The 22,594-nt window shown below is 41.3% G+C and overlaps 1 protein-coding gene across 1 annotated transcript in view; it reads left to right on the top strand.

Annotated features, from left to right (window-relative positions):
- The window catches only part of SDK1 (sidekick cell adhesion molecule 1), a gene marked incomplete at its 5' end in the record, with an annotated part of 210,307 nt that overhangs the window by 86,570 nt on the left and 101,143 nt on the right, over positions 1-22,594 (top strand). Inside the window, 6 exons of the mRNA XM_039381463.1 lie at positions 2,306-2,453; positions 3,289-3,429; positions 6,908-7,089; positions 15,236-15,351; positions 18,452-18,644; positions 21,916-22,014. Coding sequence (XP_039237397.1) covers positions 2,306-2,453; positions 3,289-3,429; positions 6,908-7,089; positions 15,236-15,351; positions 18,452-18,644; positions 21,916-22,014 — 879 coding nt within the window. The remainder of the gene's footprint in view (positions 1-2,305; positions 2,454-3,288; positions 3,430-6,907; positions 7,090-15,235; positions 15,352-18,451; positions 18,645-21,915; positions 22,015-22,594) is intronic.

Genomic DNA, 22,594 nt, shown 5'->3' with positions numbered 1-22,594 from the left:
AGGATTAGCACAGCCTGTTCACTCTAACAGAGGCTTATTTAATAGTTTGACCTGGCAAGTCTTTTGTCACCATGGAGCTTCTCCAGGCTTCCTGGGACAGGTGAGTGACAGCCATCCCTGGAGGAGAGTTGGTGTTGAAAATTTTATGGCATGTTTCCAGTGTCAGAACTGTTCTTCTCTCCAGTAAAATGAGCTGCTGCACAATTCTGGGGTTTGTTGTTGCGTGGCTAAAGAGGGAGATGAGCTTTTTGAAGTGTTTTGTTTATTGATTGTCAAAAAAAAAAGGACTTGACATTTAAATTTTAAAGATACTCTGCACACTCACTGTATCCACTGCTCTGTGAGTGAGCAAATGCTCCCCAAACTACCCTCCTTTACGAGTCAGAGCGCCCAGGAGATGAATAGGCTTCGTTTATATTAGTTTTCAGTTTAATCTCTCTTCCTGCCAGATCTTTTATCTTCCACCAGGAGAGGAAAAAGAATTAATAAAGTATTCTACAGATGCAGCATATAAACAGAGCAAAGCCCCAAGGTGCTGAGGAGATTAATAGGGCCTGTTGTTGAATCAAACTGCTCACTACATTGAGCTGCTTGGGTTAAGCACTCTCAGGTGGTGTTTACACTAGCAGTAAACAAATGAAATGCTTTAGGAAACGGATCACTGCCCAAGTAGCTCATACAAGGGTGTTTCACTCTCCTGTTGGTGTCTGCTCTTCCATTTTCCTCAGGAAGCTGCTTCAGGCAACGGACTAGGTCAGCCATACCTTAACTTCAGCTTACCTTGATTTGTTATTGTGCATTCTGGCTTTAACAAGGTTGGTTGTGAAGTCTTAAGGGAGGAAGCTTGAGAAAATTCAGAAGGAACTAGGATGCAAAAAAACCTCCTAAGCAGTGCTTTTCTGGATAGCACAGGTGTGTTCCTCTAAGTGTTCTCTAAGAGAAATTCAATGTTCAACTAAGATAAATTGGCATCAAGATCTTGCAGCCAAAGTGACTGTTGCTAAATCAACAACTGGCAAGGAGAGAACTTGACTGCTGTGCAAATGTCCCTCTCCAGCATTCCCAGTATTCTGCTGTGTCAGTTTTCCTGCTAAAAAAGACTTTGTTCTGGCAAAGCCGTTACTGGAATAAATACATTTGGAGTAACTCAAAGATGCAGTGTTTATAGCCCAAATGGCATCATACCCTGGAGGGCTTAAACTTGCTAAGGAATCTGCCAGAAAAATACTAAATTAGTGGTTTCTGCCTTGGTGTGAATTTTAGCAGCCTTCCACATTTGGGACATCTCATCTTCATTTTCAGGCAGACGTTGAGGTGACCTGCCAGGAGCCACGATGCACTTCTGATGAGCATCGTGCACAGATAACAGTGCCAAAATCTACAGCTAGCTCCTCAGCAATTTCCAGAAGTGTTAGTAATTTTGAGCAGGGAGCATGAAAACAGCTGGTATTATTTAAAAACTGAACAAATCTTTAAATTGGCTGATTCCATTGCTGTGGTGTTGCAACACAGACCAAATGTCACCTCTCCCTCACTATTTCAGCCATGACTTCAGGGAGAATTTGTGTCACCAGGCTGTGGAGAAAAGAAGTCAGAATATTTAATTTTCAACATGTTTAATTTCTGACCTCTTTGAAAACTTGAAAATGTAATTTGGGCATCAGAGGAGCTCGGTGTGGAACTGACAACCAGGGTTTTATAGCACTGCCAGGGCTGTTTCTACCAGGGAATTTTCCTAGGACAATTAGACTCAATGCTGAATTGTATCACTAGGAAAAAAAAAAAGATTCAGACATGTAGAATCCACAGCAGAAGCTTTCTCAGGTCTTACAGCAAAAGGCTGATTTGGCACAGAGAGTCACGCTCCTACACCTGCTTGCAAGCTGGGGAGGAAGATATTCCAAACCAACCATGAATTTCATTAGAGTCCTTCCACCAGAGCCACTCATGGGTGTGGTGGTGTGATGGCCTGCCAAACAGATGGGTTGTGAAATACACAGCCCATCTGTCTTTATCATGCTTGTTTCCTCTTTTATTAAAATGTTAATGAATATAGTTTTTATTTATTATGCCATGACATGTGCAGCATCACTTTCCACTAGACAAATGTGCAATCTGCATAACCGTGTGGGCTGACAGGAAGGTTTCTTCTGCTGAAAAGAAACTTCTTCCCAAAGTTCCTCTGATGAAAACAAGCTCAAGAGCTCTGAGCAGTCAGAGGCTTTTTCTCGCTTCTGCAGGGCTTTTGACAAGCACTTCCATCTTTTTTTTTTTTTATTATTTCACATGTTAATTATTCCAACAGACTCTCCCTGGAAGGTTCACCTCTCAAACCTTGACCCCAAGATGACCAGTGTCACCGTGAGTGGACTCACCCCAGCCCGGACCTACCAGTTCAGGGTGTGTGCAGTCAACCAGGTGGGAAAGGGCCAGTACAGCACTGAGACCAGCAGGTACAGTAACAATCAATATTCGTGTGCCAAAGGCACAGTAACCTACAGTTATTGGGAGGAAAAAAGCTCTGGTTGTGAATGAATGGATCAAATATCTTTGGGGAGTGGGGCAGTTGGCATTACCCAGGCCCCTGGAGCCAGGAGTGATTGGTGATGATGGCAGTGAGGTCATGCAGGAGATCAGCACACGATGGGAGAGGTGTCCTCGTGCTTCCAGAGTATCGGTTGAGCAGGATCTTGGAAATAATTTTTTGCTCTTGTGCTAAGCCCCAGCAGTTAGCCCGGGCAGGAGTACAGCATCCACCCTGTCATCACAATGTCACTTCTGGAACTCACCCAGAGGTGACATAGAAGGATGGCTTCATCAGACTTAGTTTCAAATGCATCCCCCTTCTTCCGTGAACCAAGGCTTGCTGCGAGCTTGAATTGCAGAACAGCTGAACTCTAAATGGCTTTTTCAAAATGTAGGAGTTTGATATGAAAAATATTGAAAGAGCTGAAAGAAACAATTTGGAAGAAGTCACAGACACTGGACCTGAGCTCTTACTCATTCAGGCTTGTAATCTTTTTAAAGAGTTGTAGCAGCCTGGGTGATTCAGAGAGAATAGGGTTACCTCAGCTGTCTGTCTTGTTGCTTGCTTAACTGATTTCCCATTATGTTGATTTGTTGTAACTATTTCATGCATGTCTTCAGCAGTTTGATCAGTGTTATATTTCTTGCTAGTCATCAGACTGTGATAAAAGAAACTAGTTCACTTGGACTGGATACAGGAAGTAGAGGTATTATTTCTAATTTATTTCAACACTCATGTCCATCACATTCTTTTGTACTCAGGTTGATGTTACCAGAGGAGCCCCCCAGTGCCCCACCAAAAAACATAGTGGCCAGTGGACGAACCAATCAGTCTATTATGGTGCAGTGGCAGCCTCCTCCTGAGAGTGAGCACAATGGAGTTCTTCATGGGTACATCCTAAGGTAAGTGCTTTCCTAACCTGGAAAGTCCAGAGACTGGTCTGACTGTGCATGAGGGAATGCAAACGGTGTGACTTAAGAGTGTAATAAAAACTGTCTCTAAAAATTTGTCTCATTAAATGCATTAGTTATTATTTGCAAAGGCTGTGGCTGCCTTGGTTTGTTAAATATGAGAAAGGGGTCACAAGGGTGAAGGCACTTAAATTCTGGCCTGTCTGTACTAGAGTCAGTGAGCTGGGAGCTCCCTTAGCTGCTCCAAATGCACTGCCTGAGTGGACCAGCTCCCTGTGGAGACTCACAACATCCAGACAGCTTTTTTCCATATTCAAAGGGAATTGAAGCACCAAGTACTAGAAGTGTTCATGTGGGAAGCTGGTACAGTGCAGCCTATGCAGATGTATATTTGCTTATTAGAATCTCAGCTTCCTGCTCGAAAGGTTAATTAAATTTATCAAAGACACAACAGGGCTCCTGCCCTACAGAGGAGCAACAAAAGAATCAATAAACTTCAGTTTTGTGCCAAACAAAATGGAGAGAGGGAATGACAGGTCAGATGCTTCATGGCAGACCTTGATTTGGTTTTGAAAATCAGCCAGTTGAGTAAGATTTTTTCAGCCCCGTTGCTGTTTATTAATGTGAAACACATTCAGGCAGGTAACTGGGAATCCCGAATACATCCAGTCTTTCTGCTTGCACAGGACTCATTGTGTTGGAAAGGGTGTTGCCACACTGTGACTCTTTGCAGAGCATTTCCCTTCTGTAGTTTTTTGGGACTCAGTATTCACTCCTACCCAATTCAACTACAGTTTACTGCTCATTTGGCATCCTACATATCCTGTAGTGGCAGCAGCCAGCTAGGGCCACACCTCTAGTGAGGGAGGCATTATCTAAATTAGAGTTTTTGTGGGAAACTCCCAGCCACTGACATATTTCCAAGTGGTGGTTGCAGCCTCCTGTGGGCAGGCTGCTGACATTTTTAATACAGTGTCCTCCAGAACTGTAAAAGATAACTAAATGCTACAGTTTAAATGCCAACATCCTGTTCATGCTGTGCTCCTACTTTTGCTGGCATGGATGGAAAGGCTTTTGTTATGTTAAGAGCATTGGTGAGCTCCCAAAATTGTGCTGGAAAGTTCCTTCTCTCTGCAGGCAGGGTTGAAGTCTGTTAATCTCCCTGTCACCTGCACAGACCCATTAACACTGGTGAGCCACTTGTACAAGTGCCTGTTTGTGCAAGTTTTTAGAGCTGGACTCAGTTTGGAAGCTGTGCCAGCCATCACTGACAGGTGGGGAAAGGTGTTTTAGGTTCTCCCTATGGATAGAACCTTGTCCTGAGCCTTGGGTACCCATTTGCAGAGGGTACAGATGTTCTTTGCTTCAAACCAGATATTCCCAGTGAGTCTTTCCCAGTCTCAGCATTAAGTCCTTTAAAAAGCAATCCCATGGCCTCCTACTTCTGGCAATCTGTGCTGTTTTCTCCATAGAGCATTTTCAATAATGTTTAACTTTAGTATTTTCTCCATCATCTATCAGCGTAATTGATCCCTGTCCTTGCCATAACATCTCTTGCCATTTTAATAGTGATCATATTCATTATGCTCAAATTGTGAACATTTTTGATGTCTGCATGCTTTGTCTTGACTACAGAGCAGAGAAACCATTTATTCAACAGGAATTTAAGATTATCACATAAGAGCACAACTGTCCCAGGTAATAAACCAGGCAGTCCTTCCAAGTCGAATTGTGTGGTCACAGCGATATGCACTGAAGGAAAGTCTTTGTGCACTCATTTCTGTTGGATTAGGCTGTAGCAGAATGAAAAGCACCAGGCATCCCAGAGACCCAAAGCTCAAGACATGCGAGATACTAAATTGATGGAACACCTGATCTTTAAAAGTGAAGGTGCACTGCACAAGTCATATGGAGTGTACATCAAACTCCATGGTGAGAAAAATCGTGAAGACATGACATTTCTGAACTGGCCTCCTTCCTCTGCCCTTTTTCTCACTGCCACTATTGCATTTAGAGGTCTGCCATGCTAACAGCATAACAGATTAAATCACAGGAGCACTCCACGCCTTGTCTGCTAGGTATGAGACAAAACATTGCTGCACTAAGAACTGACCTTGCCAGGGAGCGTAAACCCTGCACACGAGGCAAAAGAGAGAGAAAGGGGGATATTGCACAGAGCAGAGGAAGATCAAGACATTCAGTAAACTCAGCTGAGGGCTGATATTTATTTCCATTTGTATTTCATAAATGGAATAACAGCAGTGTAGCATTACAGATATTAAATGCACTAAAATATGGTCAGGCAAGGAGCTCCTCAGAAGAAAATAGAGGTGTTGTCAGTGACTGAGAACTGATCTCTCTATAGGAAGACTTTGGAACAAAAATCTGTGCCGAAATACATGAAGTTGTCTAGTCATAAACTGCACCAATTTAACCTAGATGAATTTAAAGTCTGACTGTAAGACATCACTGAAATTGTTCTGTGTCAATAGATTACAGTGAAGCAAAGGATGACTAAGAGTGCGTAAAAGTTGTGTGGTGAATAAAAATACAAATGTTTCCATATTTGTCTCTTTCATGGAATAGTAATGTCTTGTGTCCCTTATTTGGCCTCTGGTTTTCTGATTTTTTTGTGAATTAGCATATTGTAAGCATCCACTGTACCACTTTCTGAAAGGAAGGAAAACAAACAGTATTATTCACATTCACAGATTTGCAAGGTTTGTTTGTTTTCTGTAATTTAGTTCTTCTCTGTAGTTTCTTGGCCTGAAGAGACACATCAAAGGGGCTTTGTTTTCTGGAATACAGTTTGTACATGGGAAAATATATTCAGTGTTTCAGCTTCTCATGTCTGAGCAGAAAGTTTGTCAGGATATTTACCACCTATCTGTATTTGGCACAGCCCTTCTCCTGGGACTCCAGTGCTTACCCAACCCCTCAGTCTCAACTGTATTCCATCCTTATTTTAAGCATTCTGTGAGGTAAATCCTGGTGGAAGCCAGAGATGCCAATGCCTGTGATTCCAGAAGGTCAGAGCCCTCTGAGCTTTTCCTTTTCAGATTTCAGAGGAGAAAAAAAAACATTTCTCAAGCTGATTTACAGCAGCACTCTGATAAAAATCACATCTGGGCTATTTTTTGTACTAAATCATAGCTTTTACTAGACAAGCCACATTTAAAAAGCTGTAATTTTTCTGCAACCATAAAACAGGATAAAATACCCATTTTGTTTAGCCCTGAGCCTGTAATCTAAGTGAGATCAGATTATAAATACTATAGCAGTCAAACATGATATGGTCTTATCAGGAGCTACTCTGTTCTTTCTGATTATTTTTCATTATTCTTTGTATAATTCTGCTGTAAAACTTTGCATATTGCCTCTTCACAAAGGGAGCTGTTTTGCCAGTCAGGGTATTTGCTTTAATTGATACCATCTAATTAACTAGCTAATTTTTCTCCCCATATGGTAGGTATCGCCTGGCCGGCCTCCCTGGAGAATACCAGTATAAGAACATCACCAGTGCAGAAATCAACTACTGCTTAGTGAAAGACCTGATCATTTGGACCCAGTATGAAATCCAGGTGGCATCTTACAATGGAGCTGGGCTGGGAGCCTTCAGCAGACCCGTGACAGAGTACACTTTACAGGGAGGTGAGCAAATGAGACCAATATCTCCATTCTGTTTCCAGTTTATGGCAGAGTTTCCTTAGGAGATGTGCTGTCTGGTTGTCCCACCTAACAGCTTGTGAAATGGATGGTCATTTCAGTCATATTTGATGGACAGCTTGGAGCAGGAAACACCTGCACATTTCAAATGCTTGAGCAGAGACAAGTCTCTGCTTCTGTCTCTGTTGTAGGAAAAGTTCTGAGTGAATTCAAAAATTATCTATTTTTGTTGACCCTCATAATGACATGTTGTCACACTTGCAGGTCAGAGTCAGCTGCAGCATAAGTAATAAATAGAAATGCTGACGAGAGTGGGGTCCTGGGGAATGGATTTATAGGACCTGTGACAAGCAGGGGCTGAGGTTACTCTGCCAGGAGAGTTAGAGAAAATATGGCAGGGAATTGGTTTTATCATGGCCAAGATATGCAATATGCTGCATATGCAATATAGGAGACGGAGGCAGAGTAAACCAGATGTGTTAGTTCTGATAATCACAGAATACCTTGGTTTAGAAATACGGAATAAGTTGTAAGGAAAGTGCAGGGAGGGAAATACAGCCTGTGGAGACAGTGTTCTGAAGCATTTCAGGAATGCTGCAGACATTTGCAAAGAGGAAGATAAAATGATCTGTAAAGCCCTGATTTTTATGCTACAGCTCCTCCACACCTTTCTAAGTGCTTTAAGAAGAGTATAAATTACATCAACAAAAGGATATGTAATTACTTTTTACAACCAGTGTAAGGCATGTTTACACCTCTAGATTGGTATAAAAATCTGTAGGGTAATTAAGTACCAGGCCCTTAAAGCTTTCATATATTCCCATAATTGCAGGGTTGTACTGGATGCTGAGCACTGGACAGTACATGGGCTCTACTTCATTGGACGTGAAACAATTACACTGTTTTAAAAACTTGCAGATTTATAGTACATCAGTTAATTTTTAATCTGTGAAGAATATGTAGTTGTTTGCTAATTGTTGCTAGGAGTACTTTATAACATGATTAGATACAGTTTGAGGTGTGGGAAGATCTTTAAGAAAAGATTATTCATATGCAACACTAATTAACTACAACAATTAAAGGAAGGACTATCTATATTTTTTCTTAGGGCATGTGAAGTCTCATAGTTTAGAGGAGCCTCGGCACACTCAACCTCATTCTAGAAGTATTTATAGCAGACCTTGAAATGTTTTTCTTAAAGTCTTCTCCTTGCAGCCAGGATTAATGTTTTCTATCCCACTAAAGACCCGATCTCTACAGAGAATTGGTTTGCACACAGAATTTGAATCTCTTTTGTGAATATGCTTGTAATTCATTACTTTGTTTATTTGCCCATTTTAAGCTATCATAGCACCTTAACCTTCCATCCATTAAGGCTCAGGTTTGGACTTCACACTCTTTTTTCTTAAACCCTGTAATTGACTCTAATTTCCCTGGATATTATGTGCTGTTATTATCATCCTTTATTGATTGGCTGTCTGTTGTCATTTATAAGGATATAAATCCTCTGTTATAAATTAGCTGTAGTCAGTCCTGCATTCATATTAATCAGGAAGGGTGTTTAGACTGCAGGCCAACCTGCAGTGGCCTGTTTGTCTTTATGTAGTTCCTGAATGCTCAGTGCTGGGTAGAAATAAAACTGGGTATTTCTCATTTATTTTATATCAATATTTTCTAATAGCTGTAAATAACTGCTTCATGGATGCTGCCATCTCCTAATGAATGCTTTGCTGGGTTTCTGTGCAAATCACCAAGGGCATACGGCCTGTTCTGTAAAGAGTTTGAAGCCTTTCTACATTTAGAACTGAAAAGGGAGACTGGTTGGGATCAGTATCATTTGAAACTGGATTAATATCAAGTCTCTGTATGTCATATGCTGCTGTCTGAAACTCTGCTCCTTTATGGGAGTTGGGAAAAGACAGGAAAAGCCAGTGACTGTTTCTTGCTCCAGAATGTCCTTCCTAAACCGAACCAGCAGGAGTAAGAAAAAGCCACGTGTAAAACTGCCTTGTAAATCATATTCTGATTTTAATATGAGCAGAGATAAATGTCAAAGACACACACTCCCATCCATCCCCCTCTCCTACTACCAGCACCACTGCCTCTGTTCTGACATGCATTAAATGATGTGAGCTCTGCTGGCAAGAACCTGTCTGTCTGCAGATGAAAAATACCTGCACCACCTCACACTAATCAAGCGTGCTCTGCACTCAGACCCTGGGAGGAAATGAACCCCGGGAGCAGATCAACCCATTGGCAGGAACACATCAGCATATTGGCATCTTTGTCATAGGGGATATTGACTGGCCATATAAGCTGTGGATTTATACCAGAAGCTAGTCTATTAATCCCTTATTAGTCCTCTGGCATTGCTTTAGCCACTGAAAACTAATCAGCTACTCAAAGCTCATCAAAAATCATCAACTGGTAGAATGCAGCCAAACTCACGAGATGCTCAGGGATCTAAACTTGTAGGCAACTGATGCATAATGTCAGATAAAATGTCAGAGAGACTTACTGGCAAAGCACTGAACATCCAAGCACTGGGGTCAGGCAGGTTGACTGTCTCTAAAATCTTGAAAGTCCTTTCAGAGTGATATTCAGCCTAATCCTTTGATGCTGTGTATATATAGGTCTTCCTTCATCAGAGTTTCTCCAGCTGTTCTTTGCTTTGATGTTACTTTTCACAGGGATTTTTGCCAGCCTTCTGCATAGGGCAGTTTTACTTATTTAAACAGTGTCCTGCAGGACTTTCCATTGCCAGGTGAAAAATTGAAGTTTCCGATTACCTTTTCATGGAAGAATAGCTTTGTATATAAACATCTTTCTGTGGTGACTGCATTGTTTCTGCTCTGTGCTATTGGACAGGTTTACCTTTTTCTTCAGGTTGATTTGATAAAACAGCAGCTTCTGTCCTTTACTTTGGGTCTGTCCCTTTTATCTCTCTAGTGTGAGTATTTCTGAACTTCCTTCTCTTTGAAAAACTCCCACTGCACCTTAGATTTAGGCAGGGCACGCTTTACAAGGAGAGACATCACTTCCATCAGCCTCTTTGCATTGACATTAACCCACTTCTATTTCTTCTTCAAGTGCTTGTCTTTCTTCTGATGCACATCCCAAAAGCCAGTCTTATTTCCTGAAGTTCACAGATCTCAACATGTAGTTCAATGTTGGTTTATTTTCCCTTCTGTGCTGTGCATCAACACCTCTCCAGGCCAAGCAACTCTGAGCAAAAGGCCCTTCCTGAATAAAAGAGTGGGTGAGACACCAAACTAGTGAGTCTTGATAGTGTGGAGAGAGGGATAAAAGCAAGACAAGTCTGTTCAGCCAGGCCCAAAGTGATGTCTTGCTCAGGCAATAGGAGATGAATCAGAGAAATTTATATGACTGAGGTAGAAGAGCCAGAGAAAAACCAGTTAACTGAAAGCTTCCTGCTTTATGGAGGAAATAATCTTGAAAAAGGACTCTCTGAATGCAGAGTGTCCTCTGCAACCATTCAGTTTTATCTCAGTAAAAAGATACTTCCATTAGTTTTTCCTGGGGCTTTCTTGGCAAAAACATCTTAAAAATCCTCATTCACTTCCTTTGGGGAACCTCCCAATAGCCTTGGGGTGTCCATGGCTGTTTTGGGCCCAGCTTCTGCTGCGCAAAAGCAGGTTGGAGTTGTAGTGGTTGGATTTTTATCACTGTTAAGTGTCTTTTGCCATCTACTGCTTTTATTTTATTTTTAAGGTATTTTATAAGGTGGTGAAGTTAGCAGTTGTCTCAGTCAGGCCCCTGGCCCCCAGCTCTTAACAAAGACATAAAATTTTGTCCATGTGAGAGACATGCAGGAGAGGAAGGAGGCATTTCCCAGCTGCAAGAAGCGAAACTCATCTGTTAGTGCCAAATCTCACACTACTGAATTTCAGAATTCAAATTTTCAAATGTGTGGAATTACAGAGACCACTTTTCCTGTGCACCCACAGAGCACGTCCCAGAATGTCAGCTGGGAGCAGAGGGAATAGACTTCACAGGAGGAATTACTTGCCTCCACATCCCCACCGAGATGTGCAGCTCAGCACCTCGAGCTGGTGCATTAAGGGAACAGCCAAATCCTCACAAAGAGGAAAACCTGCAGTTCCCCCAGCCTGCCTTACTGAGACAGGGAAGCTGTCACCTCAAAGGTCAGGAGCTCCAGAGGAGCAGGAGACTTTTCTCCAGGCCTCTGTTGGAGATCTATATTTAGGGCCAGGAGTCCGGCTGTCAGAAACTCTGTGGGATTTACATGCTATTTGCACATAGCTGGAGACAGAATAATTACATGTACACATGCTTAACCTTAATGCCTTCTCTCCTTTCAATTATCCTGTCAGCGAAACCCTTTTAATGGTTTTTATCTCCAGTGCTTCCATGACCTTTTCTGCTTGGAATGCTGCACATTAACCCGCAGTCCCGGGGGCTGAGCTCTCCATAGATTTCCAACCACGTGAACTTTATCGGGGGGAAAGTAACAGTTGGGTTTTTTCTGGCCAGTTTGACCTGAAATTCCGAGATGACTCCCAGAAGGGTCTCTGCTGTGAGATGGTTTTGGAATACTTGCAAGCATGATGAAGTACAGGTTTAAAAACCGGGAATGTTAATGCTTTGGGATTACTCTTGAAACACCTATTTGACATTGGCAGCTTCTGTACAGCTTGACAACAAACTTGTAGGAAGAGGATAGATATCCACCACTAAATTAGAAAATCCTTTATGTGGACAGTCACAGCTCCAGTAAGTTACTATCCGTGATCTTGGAAAAGTATTTGAGATTTGAAGTGACCAGAAGGTCAATTCTGATTTAGCTTCTGTCAAACTTCTTTTCTTTTTTTAAATGCAAAACTGTTCAGATACCCAAGGAAGTCTTTAATATCAGGACATAAAAGGAGAATTTTATACTGGCACTTTGAAGTAAATTTGAGATTATAATGCCAATATTTTACTGATTAAAAATATAAAAATGTGTTACATTATGTCTTCTGCAGCATAATTAAGCCTATGCATATCAGATGGACCATGTTCTTTCCATCCTTTAAATGCATTAATTGAGATGCAGATGTTGAATTTTCAATGAAGATGTCCAAAGAGGAATTGTGATATAAATCATGATTTCCAGTGTTCTGAAGGCTTTATGTTTTCTGTTCATAATTTTTATCATTTTTCATATTGCAACAGGTACTTTTTTGCTATGTTTGTATATTCTTGTTTCAGGAAATTACCTCCTAATGACTAAAAATTATTTCCCTTTTTAAAAGAAATAAATAATGCATTTGGTTATCCACATTTCTAAAACTGTAGTAAACCTATCCTCAAGTGCTTGCCTGAGCTTTTATGAGGGCTGTAAGGACCACAAATGAAAACTTGAGGCTTGTTCATGCAAATTTTTCTTCTCTTAAAAAATTTGCAGTATTTTGGATTGTATCTAGAAGACTCATCAGGCTCTTATAAATAAAATCCATGTGATATTGAAATCACTGGAAATTTGCTATTCATTGTACAATATCTATGGGATCCTCCCCTAAAGGAAATTATCACTCTCCACATCTCCCTGACAGGAGGGTGTAGCCAGTTGGGGGTCAGGCTCTTCTCCCTATTAACAAACAACAGGACAAGAGGAAACGGCCTCATGTTGTGCCAGGGGAGGTTTAAGTTGGATATTGGGAACAATTTCTCCGCCAAAAGGGTTGTCCAGCCCTGGCACAGCTGCCCAGGGCAGTGGTGGACTCACCACCCCAGGAGGGATTTAAAAGCCTTGTGGATGTGGCACTTGGGGACACGCTTCAGCTGCGGCCTTGGCAGTGCTGGGGGAACGGTTGGACTCGATGCTCTCAGAGATCTTTTCCAACCTGAATGATTCTCTGATTCCACATAGATGGAGTTGTAATGTAGCAGTTCGACAGAAGGAAGAGGAATGAGTGGAGAGGTTGATGCTCAGCTGATTTAGCCTTCCTGACAGGAGGAGATGAATCTATCAGTGATATCCTGGTGCCTTTCTGATAACAAACCAACACGAAGGCTTGTAATACAATTTTATCCTGCACAGTAATGAATCTCTGGCAGTTACAATATCTGAATATGCAAATATGCAGGAAAGTAAGAATTTTGATTTTAAAAATTTTATGCCTGTTAACCATTAATTATATGAAGCATTGCACACAGAAGCAAATTCAGATATATCTTGTGGCTCTCATAATAAACAGTTTCATCAAAGAACATGAATTAAAAAAAAAAATGCATTTAGTAGGGGACTGTAGCCAAAGCAACTCATTATGGCTGTAGAGTGACTTTAATATTTATGACTGTATCTCAGGATGATTTGGTGAATCTCTTAACTACAAAAACTTTATGGTGTCTACAGGTCGTTCAGATAATAGTATAACCTTCCAAAAGCACACAAGGAATTATGACACATGGCAGGAAATAGGGCCTGGATTTTAATGAAAATTTAGAGTACTATCAGATAAACTCTGGTTTCAGAACTCAATAATTATGGATAGTTCATAAATTGTGACATCAAGTTTTGAATTAGGGCAAGAAAGTTGTGACTAATATGCAGTTACTGAGGTTAAAAAAATGTGCAGAGCTAAATTGTTGAGCCATTTTAGTCTTCAGGGAGTTTTAGTGACAGAGGGCATGAAAGTGGATGTTCTTGTCATTTCAAACCTACATCTTTGAGGATTTCTCCATTTTTGTGTGTTGATATTTCTAGACTGTGGATGTCTCTGATAACTGTGCACTGTCCTAGCTCTGTTGGTTCCAGTCTTACTGTAGTGTGTACCCCAGTTAAGAATAATGCCCCTTTATGTCTCTTCCAAACAAAAATAGCTTTTGGTGGGAAAAGGGGCAGTTTTGCATTTTTGAGCTTATTTTCTTCATTTCTTCTCCACGCGAAGACTCATCTTCCAAAGGTGGCTTGAAGCTTTAAAAATTTGGGACCTGTTTTTGAAAAGTATGGAGCAAAACACTGTTTCTCAGTGGGAATTGTGGATATTCTTTAGAAGCACAGATCATTGGGCTTTGGTAGAAATTCTCCCTTGGAAGCAGAAGGAACAAAGCCTTCCAGGCTTCAAAACCACTTGTGGATAGTTCCTCTTTCATAGAATACAAATGCCCATGCCTGTCAATAGTAATATATTTGAAGCATTATTAAACTTCTTTTATAGGATTTAAAGTGTCTTAGTGCATTTTACTTACTCAAGTAGCAGTTTTCTTCTTAAACTTACTATAAGCTCGATAATTTCAGAAAAATAGACCTGTCTATTAATATTCTTTCCACTGAGAACTATAGAAATGACATCTTAAAGCAGCAAGTTGAAGAAATTGCCTGGAAGGAGACATTATATTAAATGGCAAAATATTTAAGTGCTATTTTTGGTTGTTTGAAGACAGGGTGCCTTTATGTTCCATGCTTTCTTTTGTATTGAGAAAACATCTGTCTAATTAAATCCTTGGCATAAAATGTTTATGCAACTTTTAGTAGATTAGAGGATGTATTGGCTCAGGATATATATAATCAATTCAATATACATGAATGCATATCATATCAAGATAAAATGAGAACATCTCCCAATTCCCAAGAAAAATCTTTATTGCATGTGATATGACTGGTCCTAATTCTTTAAGCAGCAGTAAATAATAAACAGATGCTGTTGCCAGATTATAATTCACAATTAGAACCTTAATTATGGGAACTCCATGTTTTGTTGCCTGATCTGGGGAATTGAGTGGTATTAAAAGACTCAAGAAGTTTCTTTCAGAAACTGTTCGTTGTCTGTGCAGTTATGGATAACTGAAAGAGCTGTGCTCACCTGTCCTTACCCAGCTTCTGTCTCAAGTCTTTCTGAGAAGCTCATCTGCAGAATAATAAGCTGCAGAAACCATTTCTTCTCCCCTGGAAAGAATCTCCAGTGCAGAATGAGGAATTAACGCAATTACCCTGCTCTCCAACACGCTGCTGCTTCCCAAGAAGTGCATCCTTCTCTCAAGGTTGTTATTACTCTGTGACTCACAAGTGACAGTCAGTGGGTTCTGGGTTCATTTTTCTCTTTTTCCTCCCCCTTCCTCCTCCACTGTGTTTTATTCCTTGTCCCTCTCTGCTGACTGGGAGCAGTGCCCACGGCTCCACCGCAGAACGTGCAAGTCGAAGCCGTGAACTCCACAACCATCCAGTTCCTCTGGAACCCTCCACCCCAGCAGTTCATCAACGGCATTAACCAAGGATACAAGGTAAATAGAAACAAGGTTTCTGTAACTTCAGTGTTTGCCTTAACAGTCCTGGTATAAAAAGAAGTTGAATCTGATAACCTCTGAATCTCCAAAGTGACCGTGTAATTTCAGGAGTGTCTTACACGGGTAAAACAAAGGGAGAAGTGAGCAGTTGTTGCTCCTAGCAGAGCTTGGAGCCACCTGGTCTAGTGGAAGATGTCCCTGCAGGACCTTGCAGGGGGTTGGAACTGGATGATCTTTAAAATCCCTCCCGACCCAAACCTTTCTGTGATTCTAATATTTGCAATTTACCTAAGTCCTGAAGAGGGAACGTGTCATAGGCTAGAAGTCCTAATACTTTTGTCATCTTCCTGGGAAGTTTCGAAAGCCAAAAAGCAGTTCAATGTCAGTTTGGAAACTCACCACGTCATTGTGCCACTGAAAACCAGCTTGAGATTTCTATTTACACTAATGCAGAATTCCCATTCATTTCACTAGGAACCAAGACATCACACTAAATATTTGTCTTAACTTTCCCACTGTGATGATTTGGGAGGTATAAGAGTGTAAAGTTTATTAAGCATGCCCTGATGACATGGAGTTACCATGGTAAGTCCCTGCTGATGGGACAACTGGTAATATCTGTTACAGAGTAGGGAGTGTTTAACAGAGCCCTCACTGGTCCTCTGGCCAGTGGAGTGTGGGCTAAGGAGGCAGTTGGAGTGGTTTATTCCTGCCCCTCAGGAAGAACTGCTTGACAGAAACTCCATCAATGGTTTGGCAGTCCGGGCATAATAAATGAAGAGTTTAAAAGTGTTCATGGAAAGAACGAAGAGAAATCTGGTAGGAAGGGAAGAAAGGTTTGGTTTATGAGCAGGGAGGAGGAAGGTTGTTTTAGGTGTTGGGTGAAGGAACGTGGAGTGGGCTGAGAAGAATGTGTAGTTAGAAAACAGGCTGTGAATTAAGAGATTGGTCATGGATTTGAGATGTTTCAGAAGACTTGATCCTTCTCCAGGAATGTCTCAAAGTGATGGAGAAACTGAGACAAACAGAGGTATGTGTGGGTGTTCCAGTATTTTTGCCCACATCTATGTATTTTTCATAAAGACCAGCAGTGGTTTCAGAATCCCACTGCTGAAGACCTAAATACCTGTAGAGGTGTATGTCTGCTGTTCCCAGAGATAGAATCAGCTCTCAAGGCTCAGTGACTGACAGGGCTGCAGGACAATATCCTAAAAGCTCAATACAGAAGTAGTACTTGGCTTCTGTTCAGACTCTGGAGAATAAAAGCACTTTTGGGGCTCAGTGGACTTCAGTGCAATACAATTTTCTGCTGCAATTCCAAGCACAGTGAGCCCAGATTTGCAGAAGTCTTATTTCAGATTTTTACTCTCTGTTGTATTCAGAGTTTCAGTCCTAAGATCCTTTGTCTCATTCCATAGCTACCTCTAATTTATGTTTTCATTTCTTGAGCAATGGTATAAAATAACTGAAATCATAAATTGTATCTGTCAGCGGACAGTGAAAACCTTTGAAATTATCAAAATTTCTATTTCTTTGGATTTTTTTGATTGCACTAGATTGCTACAGTTTTACCATTCCTGTTTCTCACGGGGATTGTGAATTGCAGTACAAAGATCATGTGAGAACATTTCTGTCACTTACTTTTATAGCCTAGCTTTGTGTATGATTTATAAATTGCTAGTAGTCAAAGTTAGACCTTTGTGTTTTTTAAGGATTAAACCTTTTTTAAGGTTTTTCCTTAAACTGACAGAATTGTTCACCTGTGTTTTCTGCATGTTTCCTGAAGAACGTGCAATGAAATGCACTCAAAAAAGAAGTCAGTCCTCCAAAGTTATAAATGCCAATTGTAATCCACAGAGGTGATTTAGAAAAGAAAATAAAACTTAGTATCCTCTTCAAGCACATTCCATTTTTATCTTTTCTTTGAAATTTATTTGCATTTCAATAAGTTGTAAAGTACACCTTCTCAAATATGAAATATTTCTAACAAAATTACTCCTTATAGTCCACTAACTGCGCTTTTTGATTTTCAGAGACTAGACATTGGCTAAATGTGTCAAATATGGCTCATTAATTTCAGGTATCTATTCATGTTTATGAGCCTGAAATCAATACAAGTAGTAGGATTTACACTGATACTGAGTCAGGCCTAGAATTTTAACACGTTCTATAAGCTACAGGGTAAGGATTTTTTGGACAAAATAAAAATTTCACAAGCTTTCAAGCTTTAGACCCGCTAAGCCTTTAAGGCAATTCCAAAAATTGTTTCAAAATTTCAAAGGCATTTGCCAGAAATGAATTTTTTAAGCCCTCATTTAGGTACCAACACATAAGGTATTGCACTCTCAAAGATATTGATCACCCAGAACATCGGCTGAGATGAATGAGACCTGGAGGAACTGAGCTCATCTGACAAGCACCCTATTTTAAATGCATGAAAATATGTCTTCAGGAGTCTAACTTTTGGGACTCGGGTGTTGGAAATTGTAGTAATCATCTTTACAACCATTTTCTATTCTTTCTGTAGTTCCAGAACCGCTCGAATCATTCACAGTGGGGATGTCCTCAGTCCACTGATGGTTTTAGTGCTCTCAGCCTGTTAGGCAGGGCTGCTCAGGGGGGTGCTGGGCTGGCTCTGGGAGGGGAAGGAGGATGTGTGTGTCCCCTAATCCCACCAACCTCCCCATACAGTGGGATCTGTAAAGGAACCCCAAAATAAGATAAAGCATTTATGTCAGAGTAGCACTGAAAGTACTTTTCTTCCTTCAGCTTCCTTTCAGCAGCAGAGAGTGGCCAGGCTGATGAAAGGCCCGTGTCATACGGGTAATAATTTGCAATAATTTTGGCACTGTTCAGTAGCAGACATTGAGAATTGCAATATTGGTGTATCCCCCATCAGTGGTGAGTGTTACAGACATCCCTCCAGTATCACAGTATCACTGCTACATCCATCTGTTCAGCATCAGAGCTGACAGTAGTTTAACAGCATTACTTGGTTCTTTACAATCAGATTAAGATGGTTTTGGCAGCCAAACATACTTTGCCTCCAAATAGACACAACTTCTGATGAGAGCTCATCCATATTTAAATTTTCCAGCTTCTGGCCTGGCCAGTGGACGCTCCAGAGAGTGTGACTGTGGTCACCATTGCTCCGGATTTCCATGGAGTCCACAGTGGCTGCATCACCAACCTGAAGAAATACACCACTTACTACACCTCAGTTCTGTGCTTCACCACGCCGGGGGACGGCCCCCGGAGCACACCCCAGCTCCTGAGCACCCTGGAGGACAGTGAGTATCCCCAGCACTGCCAGGGAACCTCAGCACTCGGGTTGGGGTGGGTTGGACAGAAAAGCCAGAATTTTTAAATCTCTGTGCTTAAATTTTGATCTCAGCTTCATGATCAGTTGGCAGTCTCTTCTCAAGTTACCCTTCAGATGGTTACCTTTCAGATGGTGTGTTCTTTTAGCCTGTGGCAAATATTTGATTTTTTTCTTTTTTTCATTATGGGCTGAACCTGGATGAATTTTTTCACATTGATCATTAGCTGAGAACTTCACAGTCCGGTACAGCCAACACACAATACATTGTTTGTGTCTGTGAATCCTTGTGCTCTTAAATCCGTGTTCAGGCACCCAAATAAATATCAATTGATCTTCTTAGGAAGTGAGCACTGGAACGTCCTGTGGAGGTCAATGATTAATTTGTGATTGTTTCCTTCTGTTGTTCAATATATTGAAAATGTCTGTTTGTATACTATATTGCAAATGTTTGTGTAAAAGAACCAGGGTCATAACAAGGCAGTATCTTTTATTCTGAAAAACTGGAGGCAGGGTGAAGTAAAATGAGCTGGATAGTTTAGCATATAAATTGTTTCCTGAATCACAAAATGGTTTGGCCTCTGTGGCCCCTTGGAAGTGTTTGCTCAAGACATATTTGGGACTCGCAAGTCTCACGTGTGCCTGATTCAGATAAGGACTAAACTGCAGTGGCCTCGCAGTTATTGTCTCCACAGTGATCTTGGCTCTTTTAGTGACAGAGGGCATGAAAGTGGATGTTCTTGTCATTTCAAACCTACATCTTTGAGGATTTCTCCATTTTTGTGTGTTGGAGTGCTTTGGTGCTTTGGTATATTCCTGTATTGGGGCATCATAAACACTGCTGCCCATTTACAGACTCAAATCAGAATAAAAAGTGTCTAATCCATCCATTAAGATATTGTTTTTAGAAATACTGCTTTGCCTTAATAGGGATCTTTTAGGTTGGTCAGTGTTCCCGTAAAGAAAAATCCGATTGTCATTAACATTCACAGAAGTGAGGCTCAAAGTGCTAATCCAATTTTTCATGACATACTCTTGAAAGACCATGGAGAAAATTACTTTCCCATGGATTTTCCTGTTGTGGTTAGTCTCCTCTATATGCTAGAGCTGTGTCCCCAGAGCAGGCTGTAGACTTAAACCAGAGATAGCAATTTAACTACCAGAAGTCTTTGTGACTCACTAATATGAACTCAAACTTGTTTATCTGGGGTTAAAGTAAAAGGTGTGGTGGAAAGAGAAACATGCATTAGGTTCCTGTGTGCAGTATCAACTTTTTTGCCTGTTTTCCTAAGGAAACAAAGCTTTAAACAAGGATGGTTTGTAAATGTGTTCAACTGTCCTTCTTGGGTTCATCTGTCTTCTCTCTCCAAGGACAGTTGAACCCTGTGGCAAATTTCAGTGAAGAATAAGAAACCAAAGATAAAAGACTCCCAAGATTTTGCAAAAATTAATCAACTGGGAAGAGGAGAGGCTGTTAATATTTCTGCTGAAGGAAAGGCTGAAGAAAGGAGCCTTGCAGACTTTCCACAAAGTGAGAGAAGAGGCAGAGCCAAGACTTTGAGACTATCTCAGGGAAATGTTGAGATCATCTGCCATTTTAAACACCAGAAAATTCCATCAGGAAACATAAAACAAGGGAAAACCGGACTTGTATTTTGTAAACCATTTGATGCATTCCCTGGTGTATGCAGCTGTGTGCTGCAAGGAGCCTCAGCAGGGGATTTTTTAATTTATTTATTTTTTAATCCTTCAGAATTGCTTCCCTCGTTTTTCAGAGTGGCTGAGAAGTTATGTGCAGGATGGTATAATGCATCTTTGTGGAGAACTCGTTGACTCTTAAGTTGCTTCAGGATTTATGTGGTGGGAAAAAAGATTTGAAAGGACCGTCATTCATGTTTGCAGGTGATAGTTTTCAGTCTATATAGCAGAGTTAGGCAATCCTCTAGAAAAAACTTGTGCAAACGGATCTGTTTGCTGATGAACTGTAGGTCAAATAAAATTTAACATCCAGTCAGAAGTATCTTGTCCTGGCTTGGAGTCACTTGCACCTGTGTTTCATGATGACATTAAAATTGGGCTGCAACTGCAGGGGCTAATTGGAGCCAAGCTTTGTGTGGGTTCTGTGTCTGCACATCCCTGGTCCCAAATAGTGCACAACTGCCATGCTCTTGTTGGGTATTCCTGGGATCACTACAGGATCAGCAGTTCTTCTGTGGAGCTTTGACTGCTTGGTATCGCAGAGTGGATTTGGAAACTTTCCTCACTAGGTTTGCAGAATTGCAAATGGGGTTGTATCTGACCTACTGGCAGGGTTTGAGCTTTTTTTGTCATAGCTGGAGGGGAATGAGAGACTGGACTAAATTGAAGAGGAAACAAAATATGAAATTGCAGACAAGAAATTGCCAACTGATGTCAGTGGAGCTGGAGGATACTCGGGCAGGGATCCAATGACAGAAGCACTGTGAATATAAAGTGAACAAAATCTCCTTTTTCCAGTACATCGATTGAGGACCAAACAGTATTTGGATCAAAAATCAGTCAGGTTGTCTTCCTTGAAGGCCAAAATTGAGGGAGGATGGCATATTCTTGACAGTCATTCCATTTTATGCTCTTTCATTGCACACTGGGGAGCTGAATTTTTAAGAGCTCTTTAGCTGCATCATAAAAACCCTTTAAAATTTTCACACACTTGTATTCATTTTACAGAAGACAGTTGCCATTATGTTGGACATTTTTAGATTTGTTTTGAGAGAACTTATCCGAGCAGTGGCTTGGTGACTCTGTCCTTGCTGTGACCTTGCATAGGGAAAAGGCTCTTCCCAGATGAGGGGATTGCTGGTGGTGTTGCTACAGACCTGGGTCCACATAAGCTGCACAGCAGTGAACACCACGCACCTGCCACTGAGGGGGAAAATGGCAAACACCATCACCTTCAGGATTGCCAGCTTGATTGTGCTAATTAGGTTAGATGAAGAAGGGAGGAAAGAACAAGTTGTGTGCACGTCCCCTGTTTCCACTCTCTTTAGCTCTCCAGACAATTGGGATGATGGCCGGGTGAAATAATTTACGTGATGATAAGCCAGAGTGTTTCTTCCCAGCTTGTCTTCTCCCTCTCAGTGATGTTTTCAGCTTCCCTTGGCCCTGGCTCAGTGCTGTATTTCTTCATCCCTAACCTTGCCATGTGAATTAGATCACAATTAAGATGGGTTCTCTATTAACATTTTTTCTTTCCTGATCTCCAGAGCCGGGAGCAGTGGGACACCTGAGTTTCACCGAGATCCTGGACACCTCGCTCAAGGTCAGCTGGCAAGAACCTGTAGAGAAAAATGGCATCATCACAGGTATCAGCTGCTATGTCTGCTTTTATTTCTCTTCTGTTAAGTGTGTGTGGAGTGGAATGAATCACTGCAGTGAAAAACTGTTTGTGTAACAGAGCATTTAGGGAGAACTGGCCACTGCGGGCGCTGGTGTCCTGGTCCTTCTTTTGGGTAATTGAGATGTCACCAGGGCACATTATACAAGGTTTGGGTCCAGTTACTGGCAGCTCATGATTGTGGTGACTGGAAAGGCAGTTTCTTTTGGAAATCAGCTCCCCACAGGGTTTCTGGTCCTGTTAAATCTTCCATAACCTCCACCTGCGTTATTAAATTTGTGGAAATTTGTGAGACCGTGCTTGGCCTTTGCCCCAGGGGTGGGGGGTTCCTGCACGGAGTTTACAGCTGCAAAATCTGGATTGGCATTGTTAAGATTTGCAATCAGGACCAAGCCTGAAATCAGCAGTGCTCTTCATCTGTGATCAAGTGGCCTGGCTGTGGACTGCGTGACAGAATTTGCATGTCATTACTTAATCTGTTATAAACCACCACAAGGGTTCAGAACTCTCTTGTTTCCCTTTGATGAGTCTGCCATTTGACAAGCTAT

Source organism: Pipra filicauda, unplaced genomic scaffold (assembly GCF_003945595.2).
Source record: "Pipra filicauda isolate LSUMZ 115617 unplaced genomic scaffold, ASM394559v2 scaffold226_size1812527_pilon, whole genome shotgun sequence".
NCBI lineage: Eukaryota > Metazoa > Chordata > Aves > Passeriformes > Pipridae > Pipra > Pipra filicauda.
This window is presented reverse-complemented; position numbering and strand designations above follow the sequence as displayed.